We start from the raw sequence: 27,931 nt of genomic DNA, 5'->3' as shown, positions 1-27,931 counted from the left end.
TTTTAAACTTTACATAATTGTATTAGTTTTGCCAAATATCAAAATGAATCCGCCACAGGTATACATGTGTTCCCCATCCTGAACCCTCCCCCCTCCTCCCTCCCCATACCATCCCTCTGGGTCGTCCCAGTGCACTAGCCCAAAGCATCCAGTATTGTGCATCGAACCTGGACTGGCATCTCATTTCATACATGATATTTTACATGTTTCAATGCCATTCTCCCAAATCTTCCTACCCTCTCCCTCTCCCACAGAGTCCATAAGACTGTTCTATACATCAGTGTCTCTTTTGCTGTCTTGTACAAATATTATGTAAAGGAGCCAAGGAAACTGTATAGAACTAAACAAACAAAAGCCCCTAAACTTACATGCTGTCCAAAAGTCACCTTATTAACATAGCAAAAGATAATTGTTCCGCTCATCACTTAGGATACCCTAAGGATTATAGGGACTTTGAGACAGAAACAAGGATGAAGACAAAATATTACATATTTCTTTTTATAAATCACAATATCACAAATTCCAATGAAATTTCCAGAGAAATTAATTGAATGGATGAAAAAAAAAATTGGGAGTAATCAAGAAAGGTTTAAGAAGAAATGTAAAGAGTACAAATTGCAAGATATTAATCTGTGTTATACAACAATAATATTTAGTCAAGATTTTAAACAAGAGTTCAGTGGTATAAAATATGAGCTACAAAAGATCCAAGTATTTATAAATATTTAATATATATAAAGATCAAGAATCAAATTACTTCAAAGAATATACTAGTCAATAAATAATATTGGCATAATTGACTTACTCCTCAGGAAAAATTTAATTTAGCCTATCTTAAATTAATATATTTTATTTACCAAATAAAATCAAGATAGATTAAAATTTAAATGCAGAAATATAAAGCCATAATAGTACTAGAAAAAAAATTGGCTATGTTTTTTTTTAACTGACATGGAGTGGAAAAGGACTTTATAAGAATGTACTGGTCCCGAACTTAGAACACAAATGTACATCAACAGGTGAGTGAACAAACCAATTGTGATATATTCATATGACAGAATATTACTTAGCAATAAAAAGGAGAAAAGTATTATATTAAATAATTGTGCTGGGTAAAAAGAGTATGTTTTCACTTATACAAAATTCTGGAAAATTGCAAACTAACCTACAGTTACAGAAAGCAGATCAGTGGCTGCCTGTAAATGAAGAAAGAGTGGGGTTCAGAATGGGGAAAATTACAAAGGGCACAAGGACATTTTAAAGGGCGATGGATATGTTCATTATCTTGATTATGGCGATGTTTTCGTAAGTGTATATAACAGTATATAATAAGGCACAGAGTGACTGGAGCGGAAACATTGGGATTTCATTTAATTCTGACTTTGAGTAGATAAGAATCCATGTTATACTTTCAATAGTAGCCATATAATAGAAAACTTCCTTCCAAAACAAGAAACAAGGAGATTAGAGAAAATACAATCAATTGACAGACAAGGAAAAAAATAAACATAAAATACATAAGTATATACTACTACTAAGTCACTTCAGTCCTGTCCGACTCTGTGCGACCCCACAGACGGCAGCCCACCAGGCTCCCCAATCCCTGGGATTCTCCAGGCAAGAACACTGGAGTGGGTTGCCATTTTCTTCTCCACATAAGTATATAAAAAGTATAAAATAAAATAAAATATAAATCCAAAATGTCAGTTATCAAAATGAATAATGAATACATTAATGGAATAAAAGACAAGAATGTTTATAGTGGATTTACAAAACAAGGTTTAGTCACATTCTAATTAGGAAATAAAATCCTAATATTTGAGGACACAGAAAGTTAGGAAGGGAGAGAATAGGTATAGATATGTAAATGTAATTAAAAGGAAGTTGGTGTAACAATAATAAAAAAAACTTTGAGGTAAAAAGTATCATTAGGGGAAGCACATTGATTGAAACTGCCCACCCTGGTCAGGCACCATAGTAGCCATTTGCATGAATTGTTTTACGACAGGAGGTCCTGGTAAGGAACATGGAACTAAAAAGCCTCCACCAACCGGAAGAGTTCGGGAAAGGTCAAAAGGAGACACCACCTGTCCGACCTCCTCCCAGAATCCTTCTCTCTGGCATTCATCTTGGCTGAACAAGGCATGCACCACCAGGAAGGACTCTGATTCAGAATGATCAGCTAAAGACAACCCGGAAACTAATCCCATCACCATAAAATCCAAGACTGCAAGCCATGTGACAAAGCTGTTCTCCTGGGTTCCCTTACCCTGCTGCTCTCCACCCGGGTGCCCTTTGCCAATAAAATCTCTTGTTTTGTCAGCACATGTGTCTCCTCGGACAATTCATTTCTGAGTGTTAGACATGAGCCCAGTTTCAGGCCCTGGAAGAGGTCTCCCTTCCTACAACAGTATTATTAGGTATAAAGATGGTTACCATAACGTTAAAAGGAAAACTAAGCCAAGAAGCTTAAATTCTTAACGTGTGTGTGAAGTTGCTCAGTCATGTCCTAGTCTTTGCGACCCCCTGGACTGTAGCCTGCCAGGCTCCCCTGTCCATGGGATTCTCCAAGCAAGAATACTGGAGTGGGTTGCCATTTCCTTCTCCAGGGGATCTTCCCAACCCAGGGATCAAAACCCGGGTCTCCTGCATTGCAGGCAGATGCTTTATCCTCTGAGCCACCAGGGGAGCCTAATAAGAATGCTACCAAACACTTAAAGCAAAAGCTAAGAGACATGTAAGGGGAAAATAAACAAACAATAATAGTGTACTTTAACACACATTTTTCAAGCAAATAGCAGATCAAGCATATACAGAGATGAGTAAGACTATAAGTAAGTCACTGCAGATAGTGACAGAAGCCATGAAATTAAAATATGCTTGCTCCTTGGAAGAAAAGCTATGACCAACCTAGACAGCATATTAAAAAGCAGAGACATTACTTTGCCAACAAAGGTCTGTCTAACCAAAGCTATGGTTTTTACAGTAGTCACGTATGGATGTGAGAGTTGGACTATAAGGAAACCTGAGCACGGAGGAATTGATGCTTTTGAACTGTGGTGTTGGAGAAGACTCTTGCAAGTCCCTTGGACTAGAAGGAGATCCAACCAGTCAATCCTAAAGGAAATCAGTCCTGAATATTCATTGGAAGGACTGATGTTGAAGCTGAAACTCCAATCCTTTGGCCACCTGATGCAAAGAAATGACTCCTTGGAAAAGACCCTGATGCTGGGAAAGATTGATGGCAGGAGGAGAAGGGGACAGCAAAGGATGAGATGGTTGTGAGAGGGTAACAGGAAGGAAAGCTAGGGGTCTCCAAACAGAGGAAATACGCTGCAAGTGTCAGACGTTTTTTCTCTCTCTCTTAAGTGGCAAGAGGAAACAAAATACATGTATCAAATTTTTTTCCCTTCTTTATGCAAAATTAAAAGGAGGTTTCTCTTAAAATTCTGTGTTGCCATGACGACACCAGGTTCTACCTGAACTAACCTTTTCTCAAACCTTCAGCTAACCAATGCATTTTTCTTATAGAAATGTCTTTCTTAAGATATGTTAATGAACTATGCATTTACCCTAGACTCTGTCTTTCTTCAAGTGGGTTCCCCATAAGACTCAGAACTGATAAGGGCTCAACAAACCAGTATGTTTTACTCGTACATTGTTCTCCTAATCTATGTTAATGAAACTATATATTTACTTGGAAACCTGCCTTTCTTCAAGATTCATGGCCCGAGATGACTCACCTTGTGCCAATGTTATCTCAAAATGCATGTTGTGGGTGAGGGGCCTGGTGCCACTTTAAGTTTTGAGACATTTCCTTTCCTAGCTTGCTGATAGGTATATAACATACTGTTAAAGGCTAGCAGGGGGGTACTCTTTCTGCCCCCTTCTGATGTCTATGTCAGAAGCTTTGTCTATCTCTTTTATATTTTAATAAAACTTTATTACACAAAAGCTCTGAGCAATCAAGCCTCATCACTAGCCCTAGATTTAATTCTCTCCTCTGGAGGCCAAGAATCCTGGCATCTTTCATGGCTCAGCAACAACCTTTCAGTTGGATGGCATCACCAACTTGATAGACATGAGTTTGAGCAAGCTTTGGGAGTTGGTGATGGACAGGGAAGCAGGATGTGCTGCGGTCCATGGGGTCACAAAGAGTCGGACACGACTGAGCAACTGAACTGAACTGAACTGAAGACTGTAAGAGATCTGAATACTACATTTAACATTGTTTTCTTGTACCTTGAAATGTTTACAAATTAAGACTCAAAAGAAACGGAAAATTCATCATCTCATATAAACCTAGTACTCTAACCATAGTTGAATTCCAGTAGAAATTAACAGCAAAAAGATAAAACTCTAATCAGTTAGCCAATGTAGAAATACACTTTGAAATAACTCACGGGTCAAATAAAAAATTGCAATGAGAATTTTTAAAATATTACATGGAATGATAATGATTCCACATATGAAAACTTGTGAGATACTGATAAAGTGGAATGAAAAGAGCATTTAGAGTATTACAAGACTATAGCAGGATAAAGGAACTGTAAAGAAGTAAAAAATAATGAAGTAAGCATCCACTGAGTTGGCCAAAAAGTTTGTTCAGGTTTTTCCCTAAGATGAATAGAAAAATCTGAATGAAATTTTTGGCCAAGCTAATACTACAATAAGTTAAAAAAAAAAAAAAGTAATAAAACCCCAAACAGTACAGAAAAAAGGAAAGTAAAAGAGAAGCATATACTAATAAAATAGTAAACAAAGGAAAATAGGATTAACAAAATCAAATGTTATTTTTTGACAAAACTGATAAAAATTAATCAAGAAATACAATAAAAGATGTGACCAAGATATGATCATTGTAAAAGCAGACATAACTAGATATGATGATGGTTTCATAAATAAAGGAAAACACTATGATTAATGGGATTAAAAGTTTGAATACCCAGATGAATACATATTTATCCATCTGCACTGAGTCAAGAAGAAATTAAAACCTAAACAGGCTCACCACCTTTAAAAATGGAATTGTGGTAAATAAAATTTATTTTAAAAATGTATCAAGCCCAGAAAGTTTACAGTCAAATTTCATTAAACATTAAGGAAAAGGGAATTTCTAGTTTTATACAAAGTGTTCCAAAGACAGAAAAAGAAGGGGTGTTCATGAGACTATTGTAAATTTGCTACCGAAATCAGACAACAGTCAGGAGAGGAAAACCACAAGGCACGTCTATGAGCATGAATGTAAAAATAACAAAATATTAACAAACTCCATCCAGCAATGTACAAGTTGGATTTTTCTCAGGAATTTAAGAATGGCTTACTATTAGAAAGTCTATTGAAGTAATTTACTACCTAAAAAAAATTATAGGAGAACATACCCACGTGATTTTCTTAGTAGATACAGAAAACCTTTTATAAAACTTATTATTAACTTATTAAAATCAATAACAAAAATCAGAAACAAGCTATAATAACAAGACAATAGGATATTGGTAGAATCAGGCAAACAGAGAAATGTAACAGAATGGAGAACCCAAAGTCATAGTCTCACATATGTGTACACTGACACTAATACTCAATAAAGTTACACATTTGCAGGAAAACAGCCATTCAAGAATTGGTGAGAGAAAAACTGTTATTTATGTGGTAGAACCAAATCCTTATTTCATACCATCAAGTATCAAAAAAAAAAAAAAAAAAAAAGGCAACTTTAGATGAACTAGAGACTTTGGAAAGACAAAATAGAAGAACACTAAGAATATTTATGACCTAGTATGACAGGATCCTAGGGGCTTCCCAGGTGGCTCAGTGTTAAAGAATCTGCCTGCCAACGCAGGAGATATGGCTTCAATCCGTGGGTCAGGAAGATCCCCTGGAGAAAGCAATGGCCACCCCCTCCAGTATACTTGTCTGAGAAGTCCCATGGGCAGAGGAGCCTGGAGGGGTACAGTCAGTGTGGAGCCACAAAGAGTTGGATGTGACTGAGTATGAGCGAAAGGATTCTCAAAGAAGATAACTTTCCCAACTATTTTAAGAGAGTATTGATAAATTTGACTATTTCAAATGTAAAACTTCTATTAAAAACATAAACAAACTGAAAAGTTTACAAAATGTAAAACATAATTGCAATTCTTCCTAATAAAGAAGACATATTTTTAAGACAGTAAGAAGACAAATAGCTCAAATGGGCAAAGGGTATGGAAGGAAATTTCACCAGAAAGAAAACATAAAGAGGGAATAAACATAAGAGAGACTTCACTTCGTGAACAGTCAGGGCAATGTAGACTTAGACCACAATGGGATACCACTTCACACTCAACAAATCTGAGACCACAGAAAACTGAAGACACTGAGTCTTCAGTTCAGTTCAGTTCAGTTCAGTCGCTGAGTCGTGTCTGACTCTTTGCGACCCCATGAATCGCAGCACACCAGGCCTCCCTGTCCATCACCAACTCCCGGAGTTTACCCAAACTCATTGAGTATTACTGAGGGAAAAAATACTTGGGAATACTCATACACTGCTGGCAAACTCTCTCAGGGTGCAATTTGGTGGTATCTAGGATGGAGGAGCCTGGCAGGCTTCAGTCCATGGGGTCGCTAAGAGTCAGACACAACTGAGCGATTTCACTTTCACTTTTCACTTTCATGCACTGGAGAAGGAAATGGCAACCCACTCCAGTGTTCTTGCCTGGAGAATCCCAGGGACAGGGGAGCCTGGTGGGCTGCCATCTATGGGGTCGCACACAGTCGGACACGACTGACCCAACATAGCAGCAGCAGCAGCAGCAGCAGCAGCAGCAGTCAACTTTAGTCCTTACCTTATGATCCAGAAATTCTACCTTAGAAAAACTCTTGCTCATGTACACAGGAAGATATGCACAAGAATGTTTATTGCAGCAATTTTGTTACAATAAAAAACTAGAGAACACCTTCAAAGTCAGCCAAAGGAGAATGGGCAAATAAATGCTGGTAGTATATTCATTTAACAAACACGAATTAAGTGTTACATGATTTATCAGACTGGGGTGCTTGTAATGTTCTGTTTTATATGGGTGCTGATCACTCTAGTGTATTCACCTATGAAAATACATGAACCTAACCACTTCAGTGTTGTGTACTTTTCTCTGTTTCTTTAGAGAATTTTAGCCAACTAAGATCCTGAACTTTCTCAATATGGACTAAAAATCCACTATTTATATATACAGAAAATCTATACATTTATATACTATATATATCTTGTATAATATATACATTTTTATACACAACTCTGTATATACATTATATATAAAATATAAATATATAATGTAAATATTTATTATGTAATTTGGGGGGCAGTATATCTCTAATTTGCCTCTAACCTCTGCTCCCTGACCCCATCCACTCTCCACCTTTCTCTACCTCCATGTCTGGAAGATTGGTCTGTATAGACTGTATAGGAGGCTCCCATGCCCTTTGGCTGCAGGATGAATTCTGCAGAAGGAGGCTCCCACAGGATGTGGGAAGGAAAAAGGACACCAATTCCTTCCTCAAGCTCCTCCCTCCTAGAGATCTGCTTAGGGCTGTCATGGAAGGTCACAGATCTTATTAATCACTCTCCACAGAGTTCCCCAGAGCTGTTCTGTCCCTTTGCCCCTCCAAGAGGTGGGTAGGGAGAAGGGAAGTTGGTAAAAATGCAAAACTCCCAAGTCTTATCCCAAACTACTAAGCCAGGTAATCTTTTTTTTTCTTATTGAAATATACTTGATTTAAAATATTGTGTTAAATTCAAGTGTATAGCAAAATGATTCAGTTTTCTATTATAGATTATTACAAGATGTTGAATATAATTCCCTGTGTTGTACAATAAATCCTTGTTGCTTATCTATTTTACATATAGTAGTTTATATCTGTTCATCCTATACTCCTAATTTCTCCAGGTAATTCTTAAATAATTTCAATAAGATTGGAGGACAATTACCTTAGAGAAACAAATAATGCATGACTTTTGTACTTGTAAGTCAACATCCAAAACAATTCCTACATGGAAACACTAACTGGAATGATATGTTGGCAGTTTTGTCTCCCTGAGGGTGCCAGATGATTATATTTATGTCTACACACAAAGCTTATTTGACTGAAAGTAATTACTAATGTACAGTTGACTCTCATAGTCATTAACTACTTTTTAACAGATAAGGTCAACTGATAATCAGATGTACAACAGCAAAACTCCCACCGACAAAGAGCTGCACTCAGAGACTAAAAATGAGTCTGTAACTTAGGCAATCAAAATTTGCTAAGTAAATTCACATTTCAATTGCTTAATATTTAAAGAAACTCTATTTGAAATAAGAATGAAGTTAACGGTCATTCTATAGCAAATATTATAACATGAAGTACCTCAATTTTAAATGTTACTCAAGTACTAGTTTATTTGGCTTAAAGCCTGAGTTACACTGGGGCGAATAATCAACAAAGGGCAAGAATAAACAATAATTTTTCACTTAGGACAGAACTATCAGACAATCAACTTGTCACGAAGTAACCAATAAAAGTTATTGTAATTAACTAATCAACTATCTACCTAATTAAATGTGAGAAAGAAACTTACATAAGTGAGTAAAGATGATATGAAGGCAGCTCATTGCATAATATGATAGAAGAGTTCTTTCCAACTTTAATATTCTATGATTCTATAAGTTATTTTGTAGGAAAAAATGAAAAATTTCTGAAAGGATGAATACCAGTTTTATTCTAAATGGTATACATAAAAGCAATGAAGAGGAGTATATATATATATATTAAAAAATAATGTTTATATCTACCTGATAAGCTCATGGATGATTTTCAATTTTTAAAAAATATTTGATACCTTAAAACTTTTTCCATAATTAGCATATACTTCTTTTATATGCATAGACTACATTATGACAAAAAAGGGTATCAAAAAATGATAGGAATTGTCTTAGTATATTTTCCAAGCAACTATGGTTTTAAGGAAACCAAGTTATTATTAATCAGTGTTGGGAGATGCTAGTAGAGTGCATCTGAAGCAGGAAAACACTTTAGAAATAATAGATAATCTATGGAGGTAGAGAACTGTGGAAATTAGTCCTGACCCCATGCAGTACTTAATGAAGCAGAAATTAACTCTATGCATATGGTAATTAAAGATGAAATCTGACATTAATTTTTAAAAACTAGCTATCTCTTCTATGATTGCTGAGTTCCAGAAAGAGTGATGTTTGGTTCAGTCAAGGTCAGGACAAAAGAGATGGTGAATTGGATTTCTTTGATAAAAGCAGATAGCTTTTGTTCCTAACATATTTGCGTTGTTTTGTTATTAAAGTTCTCTTTATTTCTGATTAATACATGAACCCCTCCAATGAAGACACATTAGAATTAGCATTTCCTGAAAGGTCTACCTTCTGCATCATTTCCATGGCAACCAGCCACTGCAGCTAGGCAAAGAGAAGACATAATTCATTTTTCTAAAGTGCCACTGAGTTCATATCTAATTCGCACATGTATGGGTGACTGTGTACACACATATATGCCAAAGAATGCATATATACATAGATGACTGAGTGTGGCAGTATTCAAAAATGGGCAAAAACAATGTCCTTTCACAAAGAGGAAACTTTGGACATCGTTGTCTTTGTCTTTACACGCAAATCAAAATAAAGCCATTAACAATCAATTTTATTAGAGGAAAGAAGATCATTTGCTATTTATATTTGCAAATTTCCATGCTTACTATGGTTGAGAAAAATTATGCAGGAAATTTAAGTTCCTGGGTATTTTATGACCTCAATATTTCACCCTAACATTGTTTCACAATTTTTTAAAGTCAGGCATAAGCACAGTATTATATTTGAGGTAAGAAATCACATTTAAAATAAACTCCTTGGAATATAACAGAATTAGTGAAGAAGGAATATGAAGATACTTAATAACATAATAAAAATAGACATACAGTCATCTATACATATATCTCTATACATAAAATGATGGTTACATTGTTATTGTTATTGTTTATTGAAATTAGCCTCCAAAATAGCCCTCAATACCTGCCTCCTAATGTTCACAACCTTTGCGCAATGTCCTCTCACACTATACTAGGACTGGCTGGTGTGATACAGAATATAGAAGAATTGATGGCATTTATCTTGGCAATTAGGTTATAAAAGACACTGAAGATTCCATCTGGAGATTAGGTTATAATAGACAGTGAAGCTTCCATCTTGGTTCCCCACGCACTTTCTTGGATAATGTGTTTTGGGGGAAGCCAGTTGCCATGTCATCAGAAACTATTTTGAGAAGCCCCGGTATTGAAGAACTAAACCCTTTGGTCAACAGCTAGATGAATCACCTTGAAAGCAGACTCTCCAGCCCATTCAAGTCTTCAGATGACTGCAGATCAGGCTTGTCATTGAGAGACCCTGAGCCACAGTCATTTAGCTAAGCGGTTTCTGGATTTGTGATCCTCAGAAACTGCTTGAGATAATAAATGTCTTTCATTTTAAGCTGCTAAGAAATGTTGGTAACTTGTATTGCAATTGTTAGCTAATGCAGATTTTGGTATTGAAAATAAGCATGGAAAAAGAAGTGTCAAGTGAAAAATTGAGAGAGGTGAGCTTGGATATGAATGATCATGAAGACTTAGGTATGATGACTAAGGAGTTTGAAATGTATCCTAAAAACTATGCATGGCAACTGAGGATTTGTTAACAAGGGAATAGAATGATGGGATTGTATTTTAAATTACTTTTGTAACATTATATAGGTAATGGATTAAAAGGAGGCAACACCAAATATAGAGATACCATTAGGGTCACCTGCAGAAATCCAAATAAGAAATGATAGGGATCTGAACTAAGTCAGTGACTGTAAGGTTGGAGAGGAGGAGAGGATTTGAGAGAGATTAAGAAGGCAAAATGTAAAGGTTTTGGAAGGGAGTAAACCTCACATTTGGAGAAGGCAATGGCACCCCACTCCAGTACTCTTGCCTGGAAAATCCCATGGACGGAGGAGCCTGGTGGGCTGCAGTCCATGGGGTTGCTAAGAGTCAGACATAACTGGGCGACTTCACTTTCACTTTCATGCATTGGAGACGGAAATGGCAACCCACTCCAGTGTTCTTGCCTGGAGAATCCCAGGGACGGGGAAGCCTGGTGGGCTGCCATCTATGGGGCTGCACAGAGTCGGACATGACTGAAGCGACTTAGCAGCAGCAGCAGCAGCAGCAAACTTCACACTATTGACTAGAATGTCTGGGTTGATAGTGGTACCATCTACTGAAATACAGGAGGCAGGAGGATGCATTTGGTTTCAGACAGAGTTTGAGGTACCTGGGAGGAACAGGAAGAGCTTTCTATCAGTCTCTTGATTACATGGGTTTGGAGCTTTAAAGAGTTGTCTAGGTGAGATGTAAAGGTTTGAGGGTCATCAACATAGAGTGAGTGACTGACACTATGGCAGCAAATAAGACTGCTCAGAGGGAGAATGTGGGAGGAGAGGGAAACACCAACAGAAAGAAAAGGGCCATGGAGGCGAAGCCAAAGGAAAAGTCTACAAAGATTCAGCTTGAAAGGTAAGGGGAAAGAAACCAGTATAACATGCAAAAGAAGAGGAGGAAGTGACAGGAAGGATAGAGTGCCCATGGGGGTTAAAGTGCTGAAAGATTCAATTAGGTCAGAACCAAATATGGACTAAGTTTCAGGTCTAGTGGGAGAGGTCAGGGGAAAGTGATGTTAAGCATTTGTTCCCCAAAATGACCAATTATGGCAAATAACCACAACACTTCCTCCTTTAATTTAATGAGGGGTCAAAAAGAAAAGAGGCTTCCATTAAAACATATTAAGAAGATGGGTAGGTTTCTATAGGAACCTCTGTGCTCCACCTAAATACCTGTCTCCTTGTGGAAGAGTAGTGAAGAGTGTAGACCATGGAACTGTCTAGACTGAGCTCAAATCTAGATCTTCTGCTTTCTAGCTGTGTGTCCTTGAATGAATCATATAATCTCTTTATGCTTCAGTTCCTCATCTTTAAAATAAGAACAGTATCTTCTTCGTGTGGCTGTTGTGAAGATTAAATTTATTTACTTATCCAGTGCCCTTCATTAAGGCCATGTGCCAGGCACTAGAGATAGAGCAATGAATAAAAGAGATTTGGTCCCTCTGCTCATGCATTTTACAGTCTAGTGAAGGAGATAACTATTAGACAACTAATCTATTAGTTGTTGTCTAATTTATTAGACAACACAGGTCTTTGAATTATGGTTGCCAGTTGTACTGTAAGAGAACACAAGAGTTCTGTGATCAGATTTAAAATTTGCCAAAGCTTCTCTAGGAAGTAAGGAAATAATATTTAAATTGAGTCTTGAAGAAGGAGGAGCTGGTTAAGTAAAGAGAGAAGGAAGAACCATCCAGGCAGATGGAATAACATACTCCAAATCTCAGAGCTAAGAGGAAGTACACTGCATGTGAAGAACTCAGAAGACATTGGAGTCTAGTGATAGGATGTGAGTAATTGCCTGATGTCAGACAGGAGACCTTGATAGCAGCCAGATAATGTGGAGCTTTGAGGGGTATTTCAAGGATTTTGAATTTTATCTTGATAGCAGTGGGCAGCCATTGAAAAGTTAAAGTATGGGAGTGGCATGATTAAGTTTTTTCATGACTCTGTATATCCTTTATTGGGCAGTTACAAGAGTAAATAAGAGACTAATAAGCAGGCTGTTGCAGGACTCTAGGAAGGAGGTGATGAGTGGCTTGGACAATATGGTGGGGGCCACAGACATAGGTAGAAGGAAGCAGGTTCAGAATACTTTCATACATGATTTTTCTCAGTCTTCCTCATGCCATAAATTTAATAACTACTCACAGTTCAGTTCAGTTCAGTTCAGTCCAGTTGCTCAGTCATGTCTGACTCTTTACAATCCCATGAATCGCAGCACGCCAGGCCTCCCTGTCCATCACCAACTCCCGGAGTTCACTCAGACTCACGTCCATTGAGTCAATGATGCCATCCAGCCATCTCATCCTCTGTCATCCCCTTCTCCTCCTGCCCCCAATCCCTCCCAGCATCAGAGTCTTTTCCAATGAGTCAACTCTTTGCATGAGATGGCCAGAGTACTGGAGTTTCAGCTTTAGCATCATTCCTTCTAAAGAAATCCCAGGGCTCATCTCCTTCAGAATGGACTGGATGGATCTCCTCACAATCCAAGGGACTCTCAAGAGTCTTCTCCAACACCACAGTTCAAAAGCATCAATTCTTCAGCACTCAGCTTTCTTCACAGCCCAACTCTCACATCCATACACGACCACAGGAAAAACCATAGCCTTGACTAGACGAACCTTTGTTGGCAAAGTAATGTCTCTGCTTTTCAATATGCTATCTAGGTTGGTCATAACTTTTCTTCCAAGGAGTAAGCACCTTTTAATTTCATGGCTGCAGTCACCATCTGCAGTGATTTTGGAGCCCAGAAAAATAACGTTTGACACTGTTTCCACTGTTTCCCCATCTATTTCCCATGAAGTGATGGGACCAGATGCCATGATCTTAGTTTTCTGAATGTTGAGTTTTTAGCCAACTTTTTCACTCTCCTCTTTCACCTTCATCAAGAGGCTTTTTAGGTCCTCTTCACTTTCTGCCATAAGGGTGGTGTCATCTGCATATCTGAGGTTATTGATATTTCTCCTGGAAATCTTGATTCCAGCTTGTGTTTCATCCAGCGTAGTATTTCTCATGATGTACTTTGCATATAAGTTATTAAGCAGGGTAACAATATACAGCCTTGATGTACCGCTTTCTCGATTGGAACCAGTCTGTTGTTCCATGTCCAGTTCTAACTGTTGCTTCCTGACCTGCATACAGATTTCTCAAGAGGCAGGTCAGGTGGTCTGGTATTCCCATCTCTTTCAGAATTTTCCACAGTTTCTTGTGATCCACATAGTCAAAGGCTCTGGCATAGTCAATAAAGCAGAAATACATGTTTTTCTGGAACTCTCTTGCTTTTTTGATGATCCAGTGGATGTTGGCAATTTGGTCTCTGCCTTTTCTAAAACCAGCTTGAACATCTGGAAGTTCACGATTCAGGTATTGCTAAAGCATGGCTTGGAGAATTTTGAGCATTACTTTACTAGCGTGTGAGATGAGTGCAATTTTGCAGTAGTTTGAGCATTCTTTGGCATTGCCTTTCTTTGGGATTGGAATGAAAACTGACCTTTTCCAGTCCTGTGGCCACTGCTGAGTGTTCCAAATTTGCTGGCATATTGAGTGCAGCACTTTCACAGCATCATGTTTCAGGATTTGAAATAGCTCCACTGGAATTCCATCACCTCCACTAGCTTTGTTTGTAGTGATGCTTTCCAAGGCCCACTTGACTTCACATTCCAGGATGTCTGGCTCTAGGTCAGTGATCACACCATCGTGATTATCTGGGTTGTGAAGATCTTTTTGTACAGTTCTTCTGTGTATTCTTGCCATCTCTTCTTAATATCTTCTGCTTCTGTTTGGTCCATACCATTTCTGTCCTTTATCGAGCCCATCTTTGCATGAAATGTTCCCTTGGTATCTTTAATTTTCTTGAAGAGATCTCTAGTCTTTCCCATTCTGTTGTTTTCCTCTATTTCTTTGCACTGATCGCTGAGGAAGAAGGCTTTCTTAGCTCTCCTTGCTATTCTTTGGAATCTGCATTCAGATGCCTATTATCTTTCCTTTTCTTCTTTGCTTTTCGCTTCTCTTCTTTTCACAGCTATTTGTAAGGCCTCCCCAGACAGCCATTTTGCTTTTTTGCATTTCTTTTCCATGGGGATGGTCTTGATCCCTGTCTCCTGTACAATGTCACGAACCTCCGTCCATAGTTCATCAGGCACTCTATCTATCAGATCTAGGCCCTTAAATCTATTTCTCACTTCCACTGTATAATCATAAGGGATTTGATTTAGGTCATACCTGAATGGTCTAGTGGTGTTCCCTACTTTCTTCAATTTCAGTCTGAATTTGGCAATAAGGAGTTCATGATCTGAGCCACAGTCACCTTCTGGTCTTGTTTTTGTTGACTGTGTAGAGCTTCTCCATCTTTGGCTGCAAAGAATATAATCAATCTGATTTCTGTGTTGACCTACATGTGTTGTCTACACATGACATCTGGTGATGTCCATGTGTAGAGTCTTCTCTTGTGTTGTTGGAAGAGGATGTTTGCTATGACCAGTGCATTTTCTTGGCAAAACTCTATTAGTCTTTGCCCTGCTTCATTCCGTATTCCAAGGCCAAATTTGCCTGTTACTCCAGGTGTTTCTTGACTTCCTACTTTTGCATTTCAGTCCCCTATTGGGCGGCTGCAACCATTGCATTAAGCGCGGACGGCTGCAACCGGCGCATTTAGCGCAGGTGGCGACCCGACGTCTGAAGTCAGGGGCAGAGGCTGGGAGGAGCTACCCTGCATCTGAGGCCAGGGGCAGCGGCCAGGAGGAACTACCCCACACCCGAGGCCAGGGATCACAGCCGGGAGGAGCAACCCCACCTCCAAAGAGCAGTGGCCGCAAGGGCGCAGGAGGGCCTAGAGGAGCTACTCCACGTTCAAGGTTAGAAGGGGCGGTGGTGAGGAGATACCCCTCATCCTAGGAAAAGAGCAGCAGCTGCGCTTTGCTGGAGCATCTGTGAAGAGATACCCCATGCCCAAGGTAAGAAAAACCCAAGATGGTAGGTGTTGCAAGAGGGCATCAGAGGGCAGACACACTGAACCCATACTCATAGAAAACTAGTCAATCTAATCACACTAGGACCACAGCCTTGTCTAACTCGATGAAACTAAGCCATGCCCGTGGGGCCACCCAAGACGGGCGGATCATGGTGGAGAGGTCTGACAGAATATGGTCCACTGGAGAAGGGAATGGCAAACCACTTCGGTATTCTTGCCTTGAGAACCCCATGAACAGTATGAAAAGGCAAAATGATAGGATACTGAAAGAGGAACTCCCCAGGTCAGTAGGTGCTCAATATGCTACTGGAGATCAGTGGAGAAGTAATGCCAGAAAGAATGAAGGGATGGAGCCAAAGCAAAAACAATACCCAGTTGTGGATGTGATTGGTGATAGAAGCAAGGTCTGATGCTGTAAAGAGCAATATTGCATAGGAACCTGGAATGTCAGGTCCATGAATCAAGGCAAATTGGAAGTGGTCAAACGAGATGGCAAGAGTGAATGTCGACATTCTAGGAATCAGCAAACTAAAATGGACTGGAATGGGTGAATTTAACTCAGATGACCATTATATCTACTACTGCGGGCAGGAATCCCTCAGAAGAAATGGAGTAGCCATCATGGTCAACAAAAGAGTTCGAAATGCAGTACTTGGATGCAATCTCAAAAATGACAGAATGATCTCTGTTTGTCTCCAAGGCAAACCATTCAATATCATAGTAATCCAAGTCTATGCCCCAACCAGTAACGCTGAAGAAGCTGAAGTTGAACAGTTCTATGAAGACCTACAAGACCTTTTAGAACTAACACCCAAAAAAGATGTCCTTTTCATAACTACTCACAGAGTTATTCAAGTCATAAACTTAAGTTATGCTTGATTCTTTCCTTTTTCTCACTCCTCACATCTAGTCATTGCAGCTCTATTTTAAATATATCCCAATTACAGCCTAATCTCAGCCTTTCTACCCTTACTACCTCCACCCTAACCAAGCCACCTCTTCTCCCACCCGGACCATGGAAAGTGTCTCCTAACTAATCTCTGTGTCTGCTTTTCTTTCCAAGTCTATTTTCATAAACCATCTGGAGTGATCTTTAAGAGGTATAATTCAGTGACATTACACGCTACTGCTCAAACAACTCTAATGACTTTTCATCACACCTGGAGCAAAATTCAAATTTCTTACCATGGCTTCCGGGCTGCTCTGTGATCTGACTCCTTATGGCCTCTCTGGCTTGATTCCCTCACCTTGCCCACTTGCTCATCAATAGCCCCTGGTCACACTGGCCTTCCTTCCATTCCTGGAATACACTGAACTTGTTCCCACTTCGAAGCCTTTAGGCTTGTTTCCTCTGCCTGGATTGCTCTTCCCAGATCTTCCTGAGGCCATTTCCTCCATATTATTTAGATCTCTAAGAGAAAGAGCCCATCCTGTCCTTATTTGCCTTCTTATACTTAGAGTAAACTGAAAATAATTTATTTATGCATTTACTCTCTTTTATCTGTCTGGAGCCAGAAGAAGGTAAATCATTTTAGAACAAAAAGGCAAGTTAATACTGAGAGGAAATATTTATGGATCTTTTTCCAGGGTGGGGAGAGGTATAAGGACATTCTGAATATGTATTCAGAATACATAAAAACTCTTACAATTCAATAATAAGAGGACAAATGACGCAGTTAAAACTTGGGCAAAATGTTTAAATAGATATTTCACCTAAGAAGATACCCAAATAGCTTATAAAGACATGAAAATATACTTAACATCATTGCTCACTAGGAAAATGTAAATTAAAACCACAGTCAGATCCCACATCACACCCACTAGAAAGGCTATAATAAAACAACAATAATACATTCTGTCAAGGATATAGAGATAAATGAATCCCCAGGCATTTCTGGTGGGAAGGTAAAATGTTATAGACATTTTGCAAAACAGTTTTATAGTTCTCAAAAAAATATTAAATTTACCATCAGTTCAGTTCAGTTCAGTCGCTCAGTCATGTCCAACTCTTTGCGACCCCATGAATCGCAGCACGCCAGGCCTCCCTGTCCAGCACCAACTCCCGGAGTTCACTCAGACTCACGTCCTTTGAGTCAGTGATGCCATCCAGCCATCTCATCCTCTGTCATCCCCTTCTCCTCCTGCCCCCAATCCCTCCCAGCAGCAGAGTCTTTTCCAATGAGTCATACAACCCAGCAATTTCATTCCAGGTGTCTATCCAATGGAATTAAAAACATATGCTCATCCAAAAATTTATATATGAATGTTCATCAAAGTATTATTCACCATAGACAAAAAGTTATAAACAACCCAGACATCCATTAGCTGATGCATGAGTAAACAAAATGTAGTATATCCAAACAACAGAATATTGTTGTATGGATACATTACAGCAATAAAGAAGAATAAACTATTGACATATGCAATGATCTAAAACACCACGCTAAAGCAAAGAAGTCAAATGCTTTTAAAAGACCACACATGGTATGATTCCACTTATATGGAGTATCCAGAATTGCAACCATATATAGACAAAAAGCATGTTAAGAGATCATCTAGATCAGGGTGTGGGAACGGGAGTGACTGAAATGAACAGAGGGGATATTTGGGGGGTTATAAAAGTGTTCTGAAATTGAAGTGTGTTGATAGTTGCAGAATTTTGGAAATTTGCTTAAAACCACTAAATTGTACACTTAAAAGGGTGAATTTTATGGTATATAAATTATACTTCAATAAAGCTATTTTAAACATACCACCTTTTAAAACACTATCCATTAGACTGTAACCTTATTTGAAAACAGGTATATACAAATGGTCTCCTCTCCTGCTAGGTGGAGTTTATAGATGGGCACAAAGGCAAACCTCATGAATCCAGGTTTCCTTAATTTCATCAGAGAGCAGGAAGAAGTGGACTAATGTTTGTTCCTAGAGAAGGCATTGGTAAGCAAATTCACTATGACACCAGCTAACAGAGGCAGCTTTGGGATGTTCACAGAGAATAGATTCCCAAACGCTCTATGCGTACTTTAGAGGCACCCATTCTTAATACAAGGATCTGCTAGTATGAAGTATTTTTATACATTAAAGCGGATCCTTTCACGTTCCTGCAACATAAGTTTTTGGTAGCATCATTCCACTTTTAAATACTTAAAATTCAATTCAGACATCTCATTAAATCATGTCTTACCACGCCTGCCTGAATGTGTTTAAATGAGCTATTTAAGAATATGGCCAGCTAGTTATAGACGTATTCACGTAATTATACTCTGACCCAGAATATGTATACATATATCATACATTTACACATTTTAAGAGACAGAGAGGCTATACGAGTAGCTGGAAATTCATATTTAGTTTTGAGGATCTGGAAATACATTTTTGTCCATCATATTGCAGTCATGTACCTGGAGTGCGATGGTCCTCTTTCCTGGGAAGTTTGGGAGGACAGACTTCCATCAAGGGAGTTTCCTCGGTGGCAGCCGGAAATAGTGGCCTTGGGTGAGATGGAATCTGACTGGAACGTTTCACAGACCACTTGGAGTCCCTTTTGGGGTTGGAGATAGTAGATTAGTGTTTTTTTTTTTTTCCTTCAGGAATATCTTCCAGAATTATCATATTATTGTACATACATTGTTTTTTAAATTAAAAAAAAATTTGCAGCATAAATATGTCATAGACAAAGGGATTTTGCCTTCATCTAAGAAGGAACAGAAACAGGCTTCTAAAGAGCCCCTTTTAGCCTAAGTACTTTTATGTCCTTTATTTCATTTTGCCCTTGATTCTTTTCTCTTTTCACCTCCATATCCAGTGTCTGCAGAAGAAGAGCTACAAACCAATAATTCATCAAAGATATGTCAGTACTGAAGTGAATGGAATAGAGGCATGAGGCAGAAAACAAGGGTAAGTGAAAAACAGCTAATCAAATCAAAGCCAAAGCATGGACATGAAAGTGCAGGGCTCAGATTTTTTCATCATTCATCAGAGGGGAGATGGAAGACATTTCTCCCAAATGAATACAATAACCCTTATTTGTAAGCACAAATTCATTTCACTTTATTGACAGAGTAGCTTACTTTAATTACATTTATCTAATAAATATAATTCTGCCCAATGTGAGATATTTTCCCGTCAGTATTACAGATAAATTTCTTTGCTAAAAGATAGACTCACAAAAACTGATCATAGTATTTTAACCCCTTACAACTTCCGTTGTATTTTCATATGTAAAATAAGAAAGTATTGTTCAACCATGATGCATAGAGCGAATAGAATACAGCTAGAAATTTGATAAAATAAGTCTTCTGAATTTGATCAAAGAATCCTTTAGCAAGAACATACTATGTATGTTTCATGTTAGATGCTTTGGTGATAAAAATATATTAGATGAATCTGGCCTTGAAATCAAGAACTTACAGCTAAATTTTAAAACAGATAAAGATTATAGCATCATGTCCAATAGGAGTACAATGCAAGCCATAAATAGGAGACACGTATCTTATTTTTAAAATAAAATGAAATAGACAAAATTAAAAATTTAACTCTATATTCTGTTTAATCCAAAATTTTAATTTCAACTTGTCATCAATATAAATATTACTAAGATATTTACATTTTCTTCAAAATATGGTGTACATTTTACACTTAACACCATTCGATCAATTCAAAATAGTCGTATTTCAAGTGCTCAGTAGCCAAATGGACCTGGTGGCTGTCATATTGGACAGTGAAGGTTAAAGCAACTAGATAAGAGTTCATGGGGAATCAAGGTCTAAATCGGTCCCTAAAGATACAATTTAGATAGGTAAAGGGAGGAAAGAGAGCAATCCAGTATAAGGGAACTGTCTGAGCAAAGCCTCAGAGGCTAACGTTGCAAGCCCTGCATCCTGGGAGCAGCGCTTTACTAACTAAAGGGATAATTGAGGTCACCTAAGAAGGATGATGCTAGGTGGTGGAAGGCACAGACAACCAGGAGGAGGAGTTTGGTTTTGAGGTGAGGGGACCCACTAAAGGCACCTAAGGAGGAAAGGATGCAATAAAAGGACAGTGCCTCGTATATAATGAGCCTCTGTGGAATGATGAGCTAATAAATAAATGATGCATTAGGAAGAATAATCAGGCATTATGAACAATATTTATATGAAGCAGGAGAGGCTAGAAGTAGAAAATCCAATCAGGTCATTTCAGCTGCAATCTACATAGGAAGACCTAGATTTAGAAGATAGCAGTGCACATCTGAGCAACAGAATAAAAAGAAAACAACATAACTCAGCAAGAAATCAAATGGAGAGGACTAAAAAGACTGAAATGTTGAATTTATGTATTTCACTGTATCTAAGATGTCTTCAGTTATAAGACACCATTATTTTATGTATGATCTAAAAAAATTCTGTTAAGTTCTTAGTAGTGAGGACTTTTTATTTTATAGTTATTAAAAAGGTCTACTTAGCCTTATTTATGCAGATCTTTTGATCATATATCCACCCCATGCATGTGCACACTCAGTTTTTGTGTGACTCTTTGCGACCCTACAGACTGTAATCCACCAGGCTCCTCTGTCCATGGAATTTTCCAGGCAAGAATACTGGAGTGGGTTACCATTTCCTTCTCCAGGGTATCTTCCCAACCCAGGGATCGAATCTACATCTACTGTATATCCTGCATTGGCAGGTGGATTCTTTACCACTGAGCCTCTTGAGAAGTATAAATATATCCCATGTATATGTAAAAAGGAAAATATAAGTGAAATAAATTGGTGTAGGTATTCCTAAAATGTTTTAACATTTATAAATTTCAACTCAGAGCTGTTGACATATATTTTTCCTATAGAATAACTTATGCTCCATCAAGAGTGTTATTTCTTAAAAGAGTGTTCCACTATCCCCTCTGACATTCTCCTAAGCCACTGACCCTTATACTGCAAACTTAGATGCTGAAATGATCACATTTTGCTGCACAAGAATGACAATCACAACAAGATTTCTACCAGGCAGAGAGATGTAAGAGGCCAAAGATCATGAAAAATACACCATATTTCAAATGTGTTAAAAGTGAAAAAATTTACATCTGAGAATAGATGAAATATAGCATTTAAATCACTGGAGAAGGAAATGGCAACCCACTCCAGTGTTCTTGCCTGGAGAATCCCAGGGACGGGGGAGCCCGGTGGGCTGCCGTCTCTGGGGTCGCACAGAGTCGGACACGACTGAAGTGACTTAGTAACAGGAGCAGCAGCAGCAGCAGACTTCTCCGTCCACGGGATTTTCCAGGCAAGAGTACTGGAGTGGGCTTCCATTGCCTTCTCCGGCAGCAGTAGCAGCAGCATATAAATCACAGTGTCTATACTTAGCAATTGCTCTGTAGGAGACATACTAAGATGTTAACATTTTCAGTTTTGAGGGTAAAAAGGATGATGATAATGCATAATAATAATAATCCTGGCAATAATGCATGAGTTGGAAAGAGGATTCAATTTTGATGGATAACCGTAAACTGTATTTTCCACATGTTGAACTGAAAGACAAAGCAGGTCATCTAACACATATTAAATTAATGATGGTATACATTTCTATGTGACTTTGAACTACTCTGGCCTTCATTTCTTTCTTTTCTGAATCAAGTAGTACATGGTGAATTTACATTATACTGTTTTATTACACATCTTCTGTTTCATGTGGATTTGTCTTTAAACTTTAGTTTCCTTAGGGGTAGGACTGCGTCTTAAGCCTCCTCTCTACTTCCTCCTCCACACCTGCTGTAGTATTATTTTACTTATTTATATTAGGGTTGCCTAGCAAATATTAGGAGATTCAGTAATTGAGAACAAGATACTTTAATGTGGAATGAATAATGATAACTAACATTTATTAAGCGTTACATGCTAGCTACTGAGATAAAGCACTGGTCAAATCCTACCCTTCAAACCTCGCCATGTTCAAGGAATATCTACCTTTCTTCTCATGGTTATAATATACTCACCTCTCGGTGTCTTGTGTCTTGATTTGGTGATTCACAGGTCTGACTTTGACTATTGATAGGAGAGCTTCTCTTAGCTGCAAATATGGATGAAATCCCATCACAAATTTTATAAGTTTATATAAGTTATGTAAGGTATTTTATTTCCTTTTTTCTTTTGTTTTTTACATACGGTAACATATATGTTTCAATGTGTGCATGCGTGTTCAGTTGTGTCCACCTCTTTTCAACCCCATGGACTGTAACCCACAAGGCTCCTCTGTCCATGGAACTCTCCAGGCAAGAATACTGGAGTGGGTTGCCATTTCTTCCTCCAGGGGATCTTCCTGACTCAGGGATCGAACCTGGGTCTCTTGCACTGCAGGCAGATTCTTTACCATCTGAGCCATCAGGGAAGTTCATCTTTTTTTTGAATCAAAAACCCATTTTAATAGATGGTTAAAACCTTGAAAGAAGACATTTAATAGCATGTATTGTAAGAGAAATCAAACAACCAATGAAAAAATCTTTGCATTTTTAGGTTATCAATATAGATTTCTTCATCTATTCAGTCCAACTCGATAGGTTAAGGTGCTAAAAAAATTAGCCATACTGAAAATTATAACAGTTAATATCTACATAGTACCTAACATGAGCTTCCCAGATAACTCAGTGGTAAAGAATCAGCCTGCCAATGCAGGATACGCAGGAGATGTGGGTTCAATCCCTGGGTGCAAAAATCCCCTGGAGTAGGAAATGGCAATCCACTCCAGTATTCTTGCCTGGGAAATTCCATGGACTGAGGATTCTATTGGGCTGCAGTCTATGTGGTCGCAAAGAGTCAGACAAGATCGAGTGACTGAGCACACACAGTACCTAATATCTGTCAAGTTCTAAGTGTTTTTACATGTATCAACTCATTTAATACTTATAATAATCCCTATAATAGCTTATGGTATATTACCAGACCCATTTTACAGATGAAAACGATAAGGAACAAGGAATCTGGGGCTTCCCTGATAGCTCAGTTGGTAAAGAATCTGCCTGCAACACAGGAGACCTTGGTTTGATTCCTGGGTTGGAAAGATCTGCTGGAAAAGGGATAGGCTATCCATTCCAGTATTCTTGCCTGGAGAATTCCATGGACAGAGGAGCCTGGCAGGCTATAGTCCATGCGGTCGCAAAGAGTCAGACACAACTTAGCAGCTAAAACTTTAAAGAAATGAAAGCACTTGGGGGAGGTTAGGTTATATACATGATAAAAGATCTGGGGTGAAGCATGAACTTTCCAGGCACTTTTCAAGCTATCATGTTGTACTCTTTCTACAGTTCGACAATAGGACTGTTTCATTAGACAATCCCAGTAGTGAAATGCTTTGACAGCAAACAACAACAAACCTCCACTAAAGCAAGATTGTTAAGGAGCTGCTACTCCATCCATCATAATTATGATTAAGATGTAATAATAATAATGGCTGCCACTTATTTATTTCCTATGTGCCTGGCATTCTTCTAAGCAATTTTACATATATCAGCTCATTTATTCTTCATCATAATCCTGTAAGTGCTTGTTACACTATATTTATATGGGAGTTATACCTATAACTCCCATGTTACAGATGAGGAAATGGAGGCACAGGAAGTTTGAATGACTTACCCAAAGTCATACTTTGGTAATACCACAGCATGTGCTCCTGGTTTAGAGTTTCTCATCATGTAAATGAACCCTACACCCAGGGGCCCCTAGATAACTCCCTGGAGGAATTTTCTTCCTCTTGGTTTCTTAAGAGTGAATCACCCATCACCTTCATTCCTACGTATGCTGAGACCATCACACTAGGTGTTTGAGTCACAAACCTGTAATGATGTTCCTGATGGGCTTCACCAGTGCTGTGAAGCCGGAGACTTCAGGCTGTCTGTGTTCCCACATGGGCTGCCATATGACAAGTCCACTGGCCAGTCGAAATGTGAGGTCAGATTCCTAGAAGAAGGGAAGGAAGATCTATGTCCAAGAACTGGCTGAAGGGAACAGTCAATGCAACAATTAACATCTTTCACCCAATAGTTTGTGGCACAAACTATTGTGTATAAGATAGGTTCAAGGGTGTATTGTGCAACATGGGGAATACTGCCAATATTTTGTAATAACTACAAACAGAAAGTAACTTTTTAAGCTTGTATTAAAAAAGAATATCATTCATAAGATTATTTTCAAAGTAGGCTGATCTTCAAGATCTTCCTTCCTCACTCAGATAAATCAATAGGCTTAAATTATCATCATAATGGGTTGTGCAATGGTAAAGAATCCGCCTGCCAAAGTAGGAGACACAGGAGAAATTCACGTTGATCTCTAGGTCGGGACGTTACCCTAGAAGTGGAAATGGCAACCTTCTCCAGAATTCTTGCTTGGAAAATTCCATGGACAGAGGAGCCTGGTGAGCTACAGTCCATGGGGCCGCAGAGAGTTGGACACAACTGAGCACACACACACCATCATCATAAGTACTACAAAAATCATGGTGATCTCCTTTAAGCAAAATTAGTAATTAATTAAAATGGAACTTTGGACAGAGCACAAAATACAAATTATTGTTTTCTACTAGCACTCATTGAGTCCTTTTCATTTCAAGGGCCTAGGCAGATCTCTTTACTTATGGCTATTTATATTGATATTATCCCTCTTAATGATTTAATTGTCCTCTTTCTCTCTCATGGGCTTCCCTGGTGGCTCAGACAAAATATCCTCAGATGCTGGCCATTTTGACTTTCTATTCTCCAGTCCATCTCTTGTTCTTGCATTTCATGGAATCAGTAACCTACAGTTAGACCCTTCTTAGTATATTATTTTGTTTGTTGCCTTCTCAACAATCTAATTCCCTGAGGGCAGAGATGTAGCCAGCATTCTCCTCCTCCACAATCTCTGTCACCATCACAATACTAAATTCAGTGTTAGGCATTGGGTGCACAATAGGTGCTCAATAAATAGTTGCTGAATTGTACTGACTTTACAACCCATACTCATTTAATTTGCCTACCACTGAAAGTCTCTGCCAGGAAGCACATTCTCTGCTTCATCATTACACCACTTTGAGTGGCTGAGATGTTTAAAATGCAGTTGCGTAAGTACAAACATATAACACTCTGAGGTTACATTTTCAACAATGCAGCCTCTCAAATCAACATAGACATGAAAGCAGAGAGAATCTGACTGCAGATTAATGAGCACAACTGAGACCCAGAAATTCACTTAGGGTGGTGATTTGCAACCCTGGCTTGTATATAGTATAATCACCCAGGGAGCTTTTAAAACCTAGGAGGCTCAGGTCTCACTTCTTCCCCTAACCAGACCAATTAAGTTAGAATCACTGTGAGATTTGCTTAAGTTCCCCCTAGTGACTCTCATGTTAGCTACGGTTGAAAACCACTGATCTAGAAGAACGAGAGCTAGCAAAAAATTGAAAAAGTTGGGAAGAAAAGGATTCTGCAAATGGTGAATCAATGCAGCTCACTATCAAAGGAAGCCTCAACTGGAAAGACTAGCTGAAATCCCTGAATAAATCTCTGTGTTGGTATAGAGGGGTCTCTAAGCTACAGACCAAGATCCTGGCACCACAGTGGTACTCATTATGGAGAAGCATCTAGTGGCCATATTGGAAAAGCATATAAAGCATTTGGTCAAATTCATTCAACTGTCATTCTACAAATGTTTACAGACCACCTACCGTGTACCTGGTCCTATTCGAGGTTCTGGAATACAACAGGGAACAAAGCATACAAAAAAAATCTCTGCTCCCCAGTGCAAAGGAGAAGTAAAGCAGAAGGAGAAAAATGGCAGGCAAGGTGTCAATGTTTTAGACAGAAAGGCCAGGGAAGGCCTTCTTGTGCAGGTGATTTTGGAGTAGGATCTGAATGAAATGAAGGAGCTGCCAGGTAGCTATTTCCTGAAAATGCATTTTATAAAAAGGGATCAGCAGGTGTAAGGGTCCTAGGTATGTCTCATGTGTCAAGAAACAGCCAAGAGACCGTGAGCCTGGAGTCAAGTGAATGACAGAAGAGTAGAAAAAATAAGATCAGGGACATTATTGAGTTTCAAATAATATAGCCTGATGGGTCATAGCAAGTTCAGTTCAGTCACTCAGTCGTGTCCAACTCTTTATCACCCCACGCACTGTAGCACACCAGGTTTCCCTGTCCATCACCAACTCCCAGAGCTTGCTCAAACTCATGTCCATTGAGTCGGTGATGCCATCCAACCAACTCATCTTCTGTCATCCCCTTCTCCTGCCTTCAATCCTTCCCAGCATCAGGGTCTTTTCCAATGAGTCAGTTCTTTGCATTCGGTGGCCAAAGTATTGGAGTTTCAGTTTCAGCATCAGTCCTCCCAGTGAATATTCAGGACTAATTTCCTTTAGGACTGACTGGTTTAGTAAGCACGTCAGCAATTACTGAGTAACATGAGAAGCCACTGCAGGGATTTTGAGTAGTAGAATGACATGACTTGATATATGTTTTGATAGGATCACCCAGGCTATTGAGAATAGTTTGAGAAAGGGCAAGGGTGGAGACAGAGAATTTAGGAAGCTATTATTATCATGTAGGTGAAAGATCATTAGACTAAGGGGTTAGTAGAGGATAAAATTAGTAGAGGGCAGATGCTGACTGACTAGAGGTGGCTGCTGCTGCTACTGCTAAGTCGCTTCAGTCATGTCTGACTCTGTGCGACCCCAGAGACGGCAGCCCACCAGGCTCCCCCGTCCCTGGGATTCTCCAAGCAAGAACACTGGAGTGGGTTGCCATTTCCTTCTCCAATGCATGAAAGTGAAATGTGAAAGTGAAGCCGCTCAGTCGTGTCCGACTCTTAGATACCCCATGTACTGCAGCCTACCAGGCTCCTCCGTCCATGGGGTTTTCCAGGCAAGAGTACTGGAGTGGGGTGCCATTGCCTTCTCCAGACTAGAGGTGGAGTGTAGGAGAAAAAGACGTTAAAGATCTTGGGCCTTGTCGCTGATAAGGATGGGCAAGATGAAGAAGAAACAAGTCTGGGGATATCAGGAGTCTAGTTTTAGACATGTTAAGGTTGAGAGGTCTATTAGACTTTCAACTAGACTTATTGAGTAAACAACTAGATGGACAGGTCTAAAGTTAAAGGGAAAGAATCCCTCTTCCTTTGAAATAATCATGGGGAAGACTGCTTGGTATCATGTAAGGTATTAGATCCAGCAAGCAAGGAATTAACAGTGTGCAGAGTATATCAGATTTATCTCCAGAAATGTAGAATGCTCAATTCATCAG

The 27,931-nt window shown here is 38.9% G+C and overlaps 1 protein-coding gene across 15 annotated transcripts in view; it reads right to left on the bottom strand.

Moving 5' to 3' along the window:
* UNC80 (unc-80 homolog, NALCN channel complex subunit) overlaps positions 1–27,931 on the bottom strand; it is a 231,215-nt gene that overhangs the window by 191,001 nt on the left and 12,283 nt on the right. For all 15 annotated transcript variants that reach the window (XM_061383689.1, XM_061383579.1, XM_061383649.1 and 12 more), the window contains exons 5-7: positions 24,497–24,620; positions 22,664–22,737; positions 19,093–19,232 (exon numbers count right to left, since the gene is read on the bottom strand). In XM_061383689.1, the coding sequence (XP_061239673.1) occupies positions 19,093–19,232; positions 22,664–22,737; positions 24,497–24,620 (338 nt within the window). The remainder of the gene's footprint in view (positions 1–19,092; positions 19,233–22,663; positions 22,738–24,496; positions 24,621–27,931) is intronic.

This window comes from Bos javanicus, chromosome 2 (genome assembly GCF_032452875.1).
Source record: "Bos javanicus breed banteng chromosome 2, ARS-OSU_banteng_1.0, whole genome shotgun sequence".
In the NCBI taxonomy this organism is placed as follows: Eukaryota; Metazoa; Chordata; class Mammalia; order Artiodactyla; family Bovidae; genus Bos; species Bos javanicus.
The sequence above is the reverse complement of the archived record's forward strand: the minus strand, read 5'-3'. Positions and strand labels throughout refer to the sequence as shown.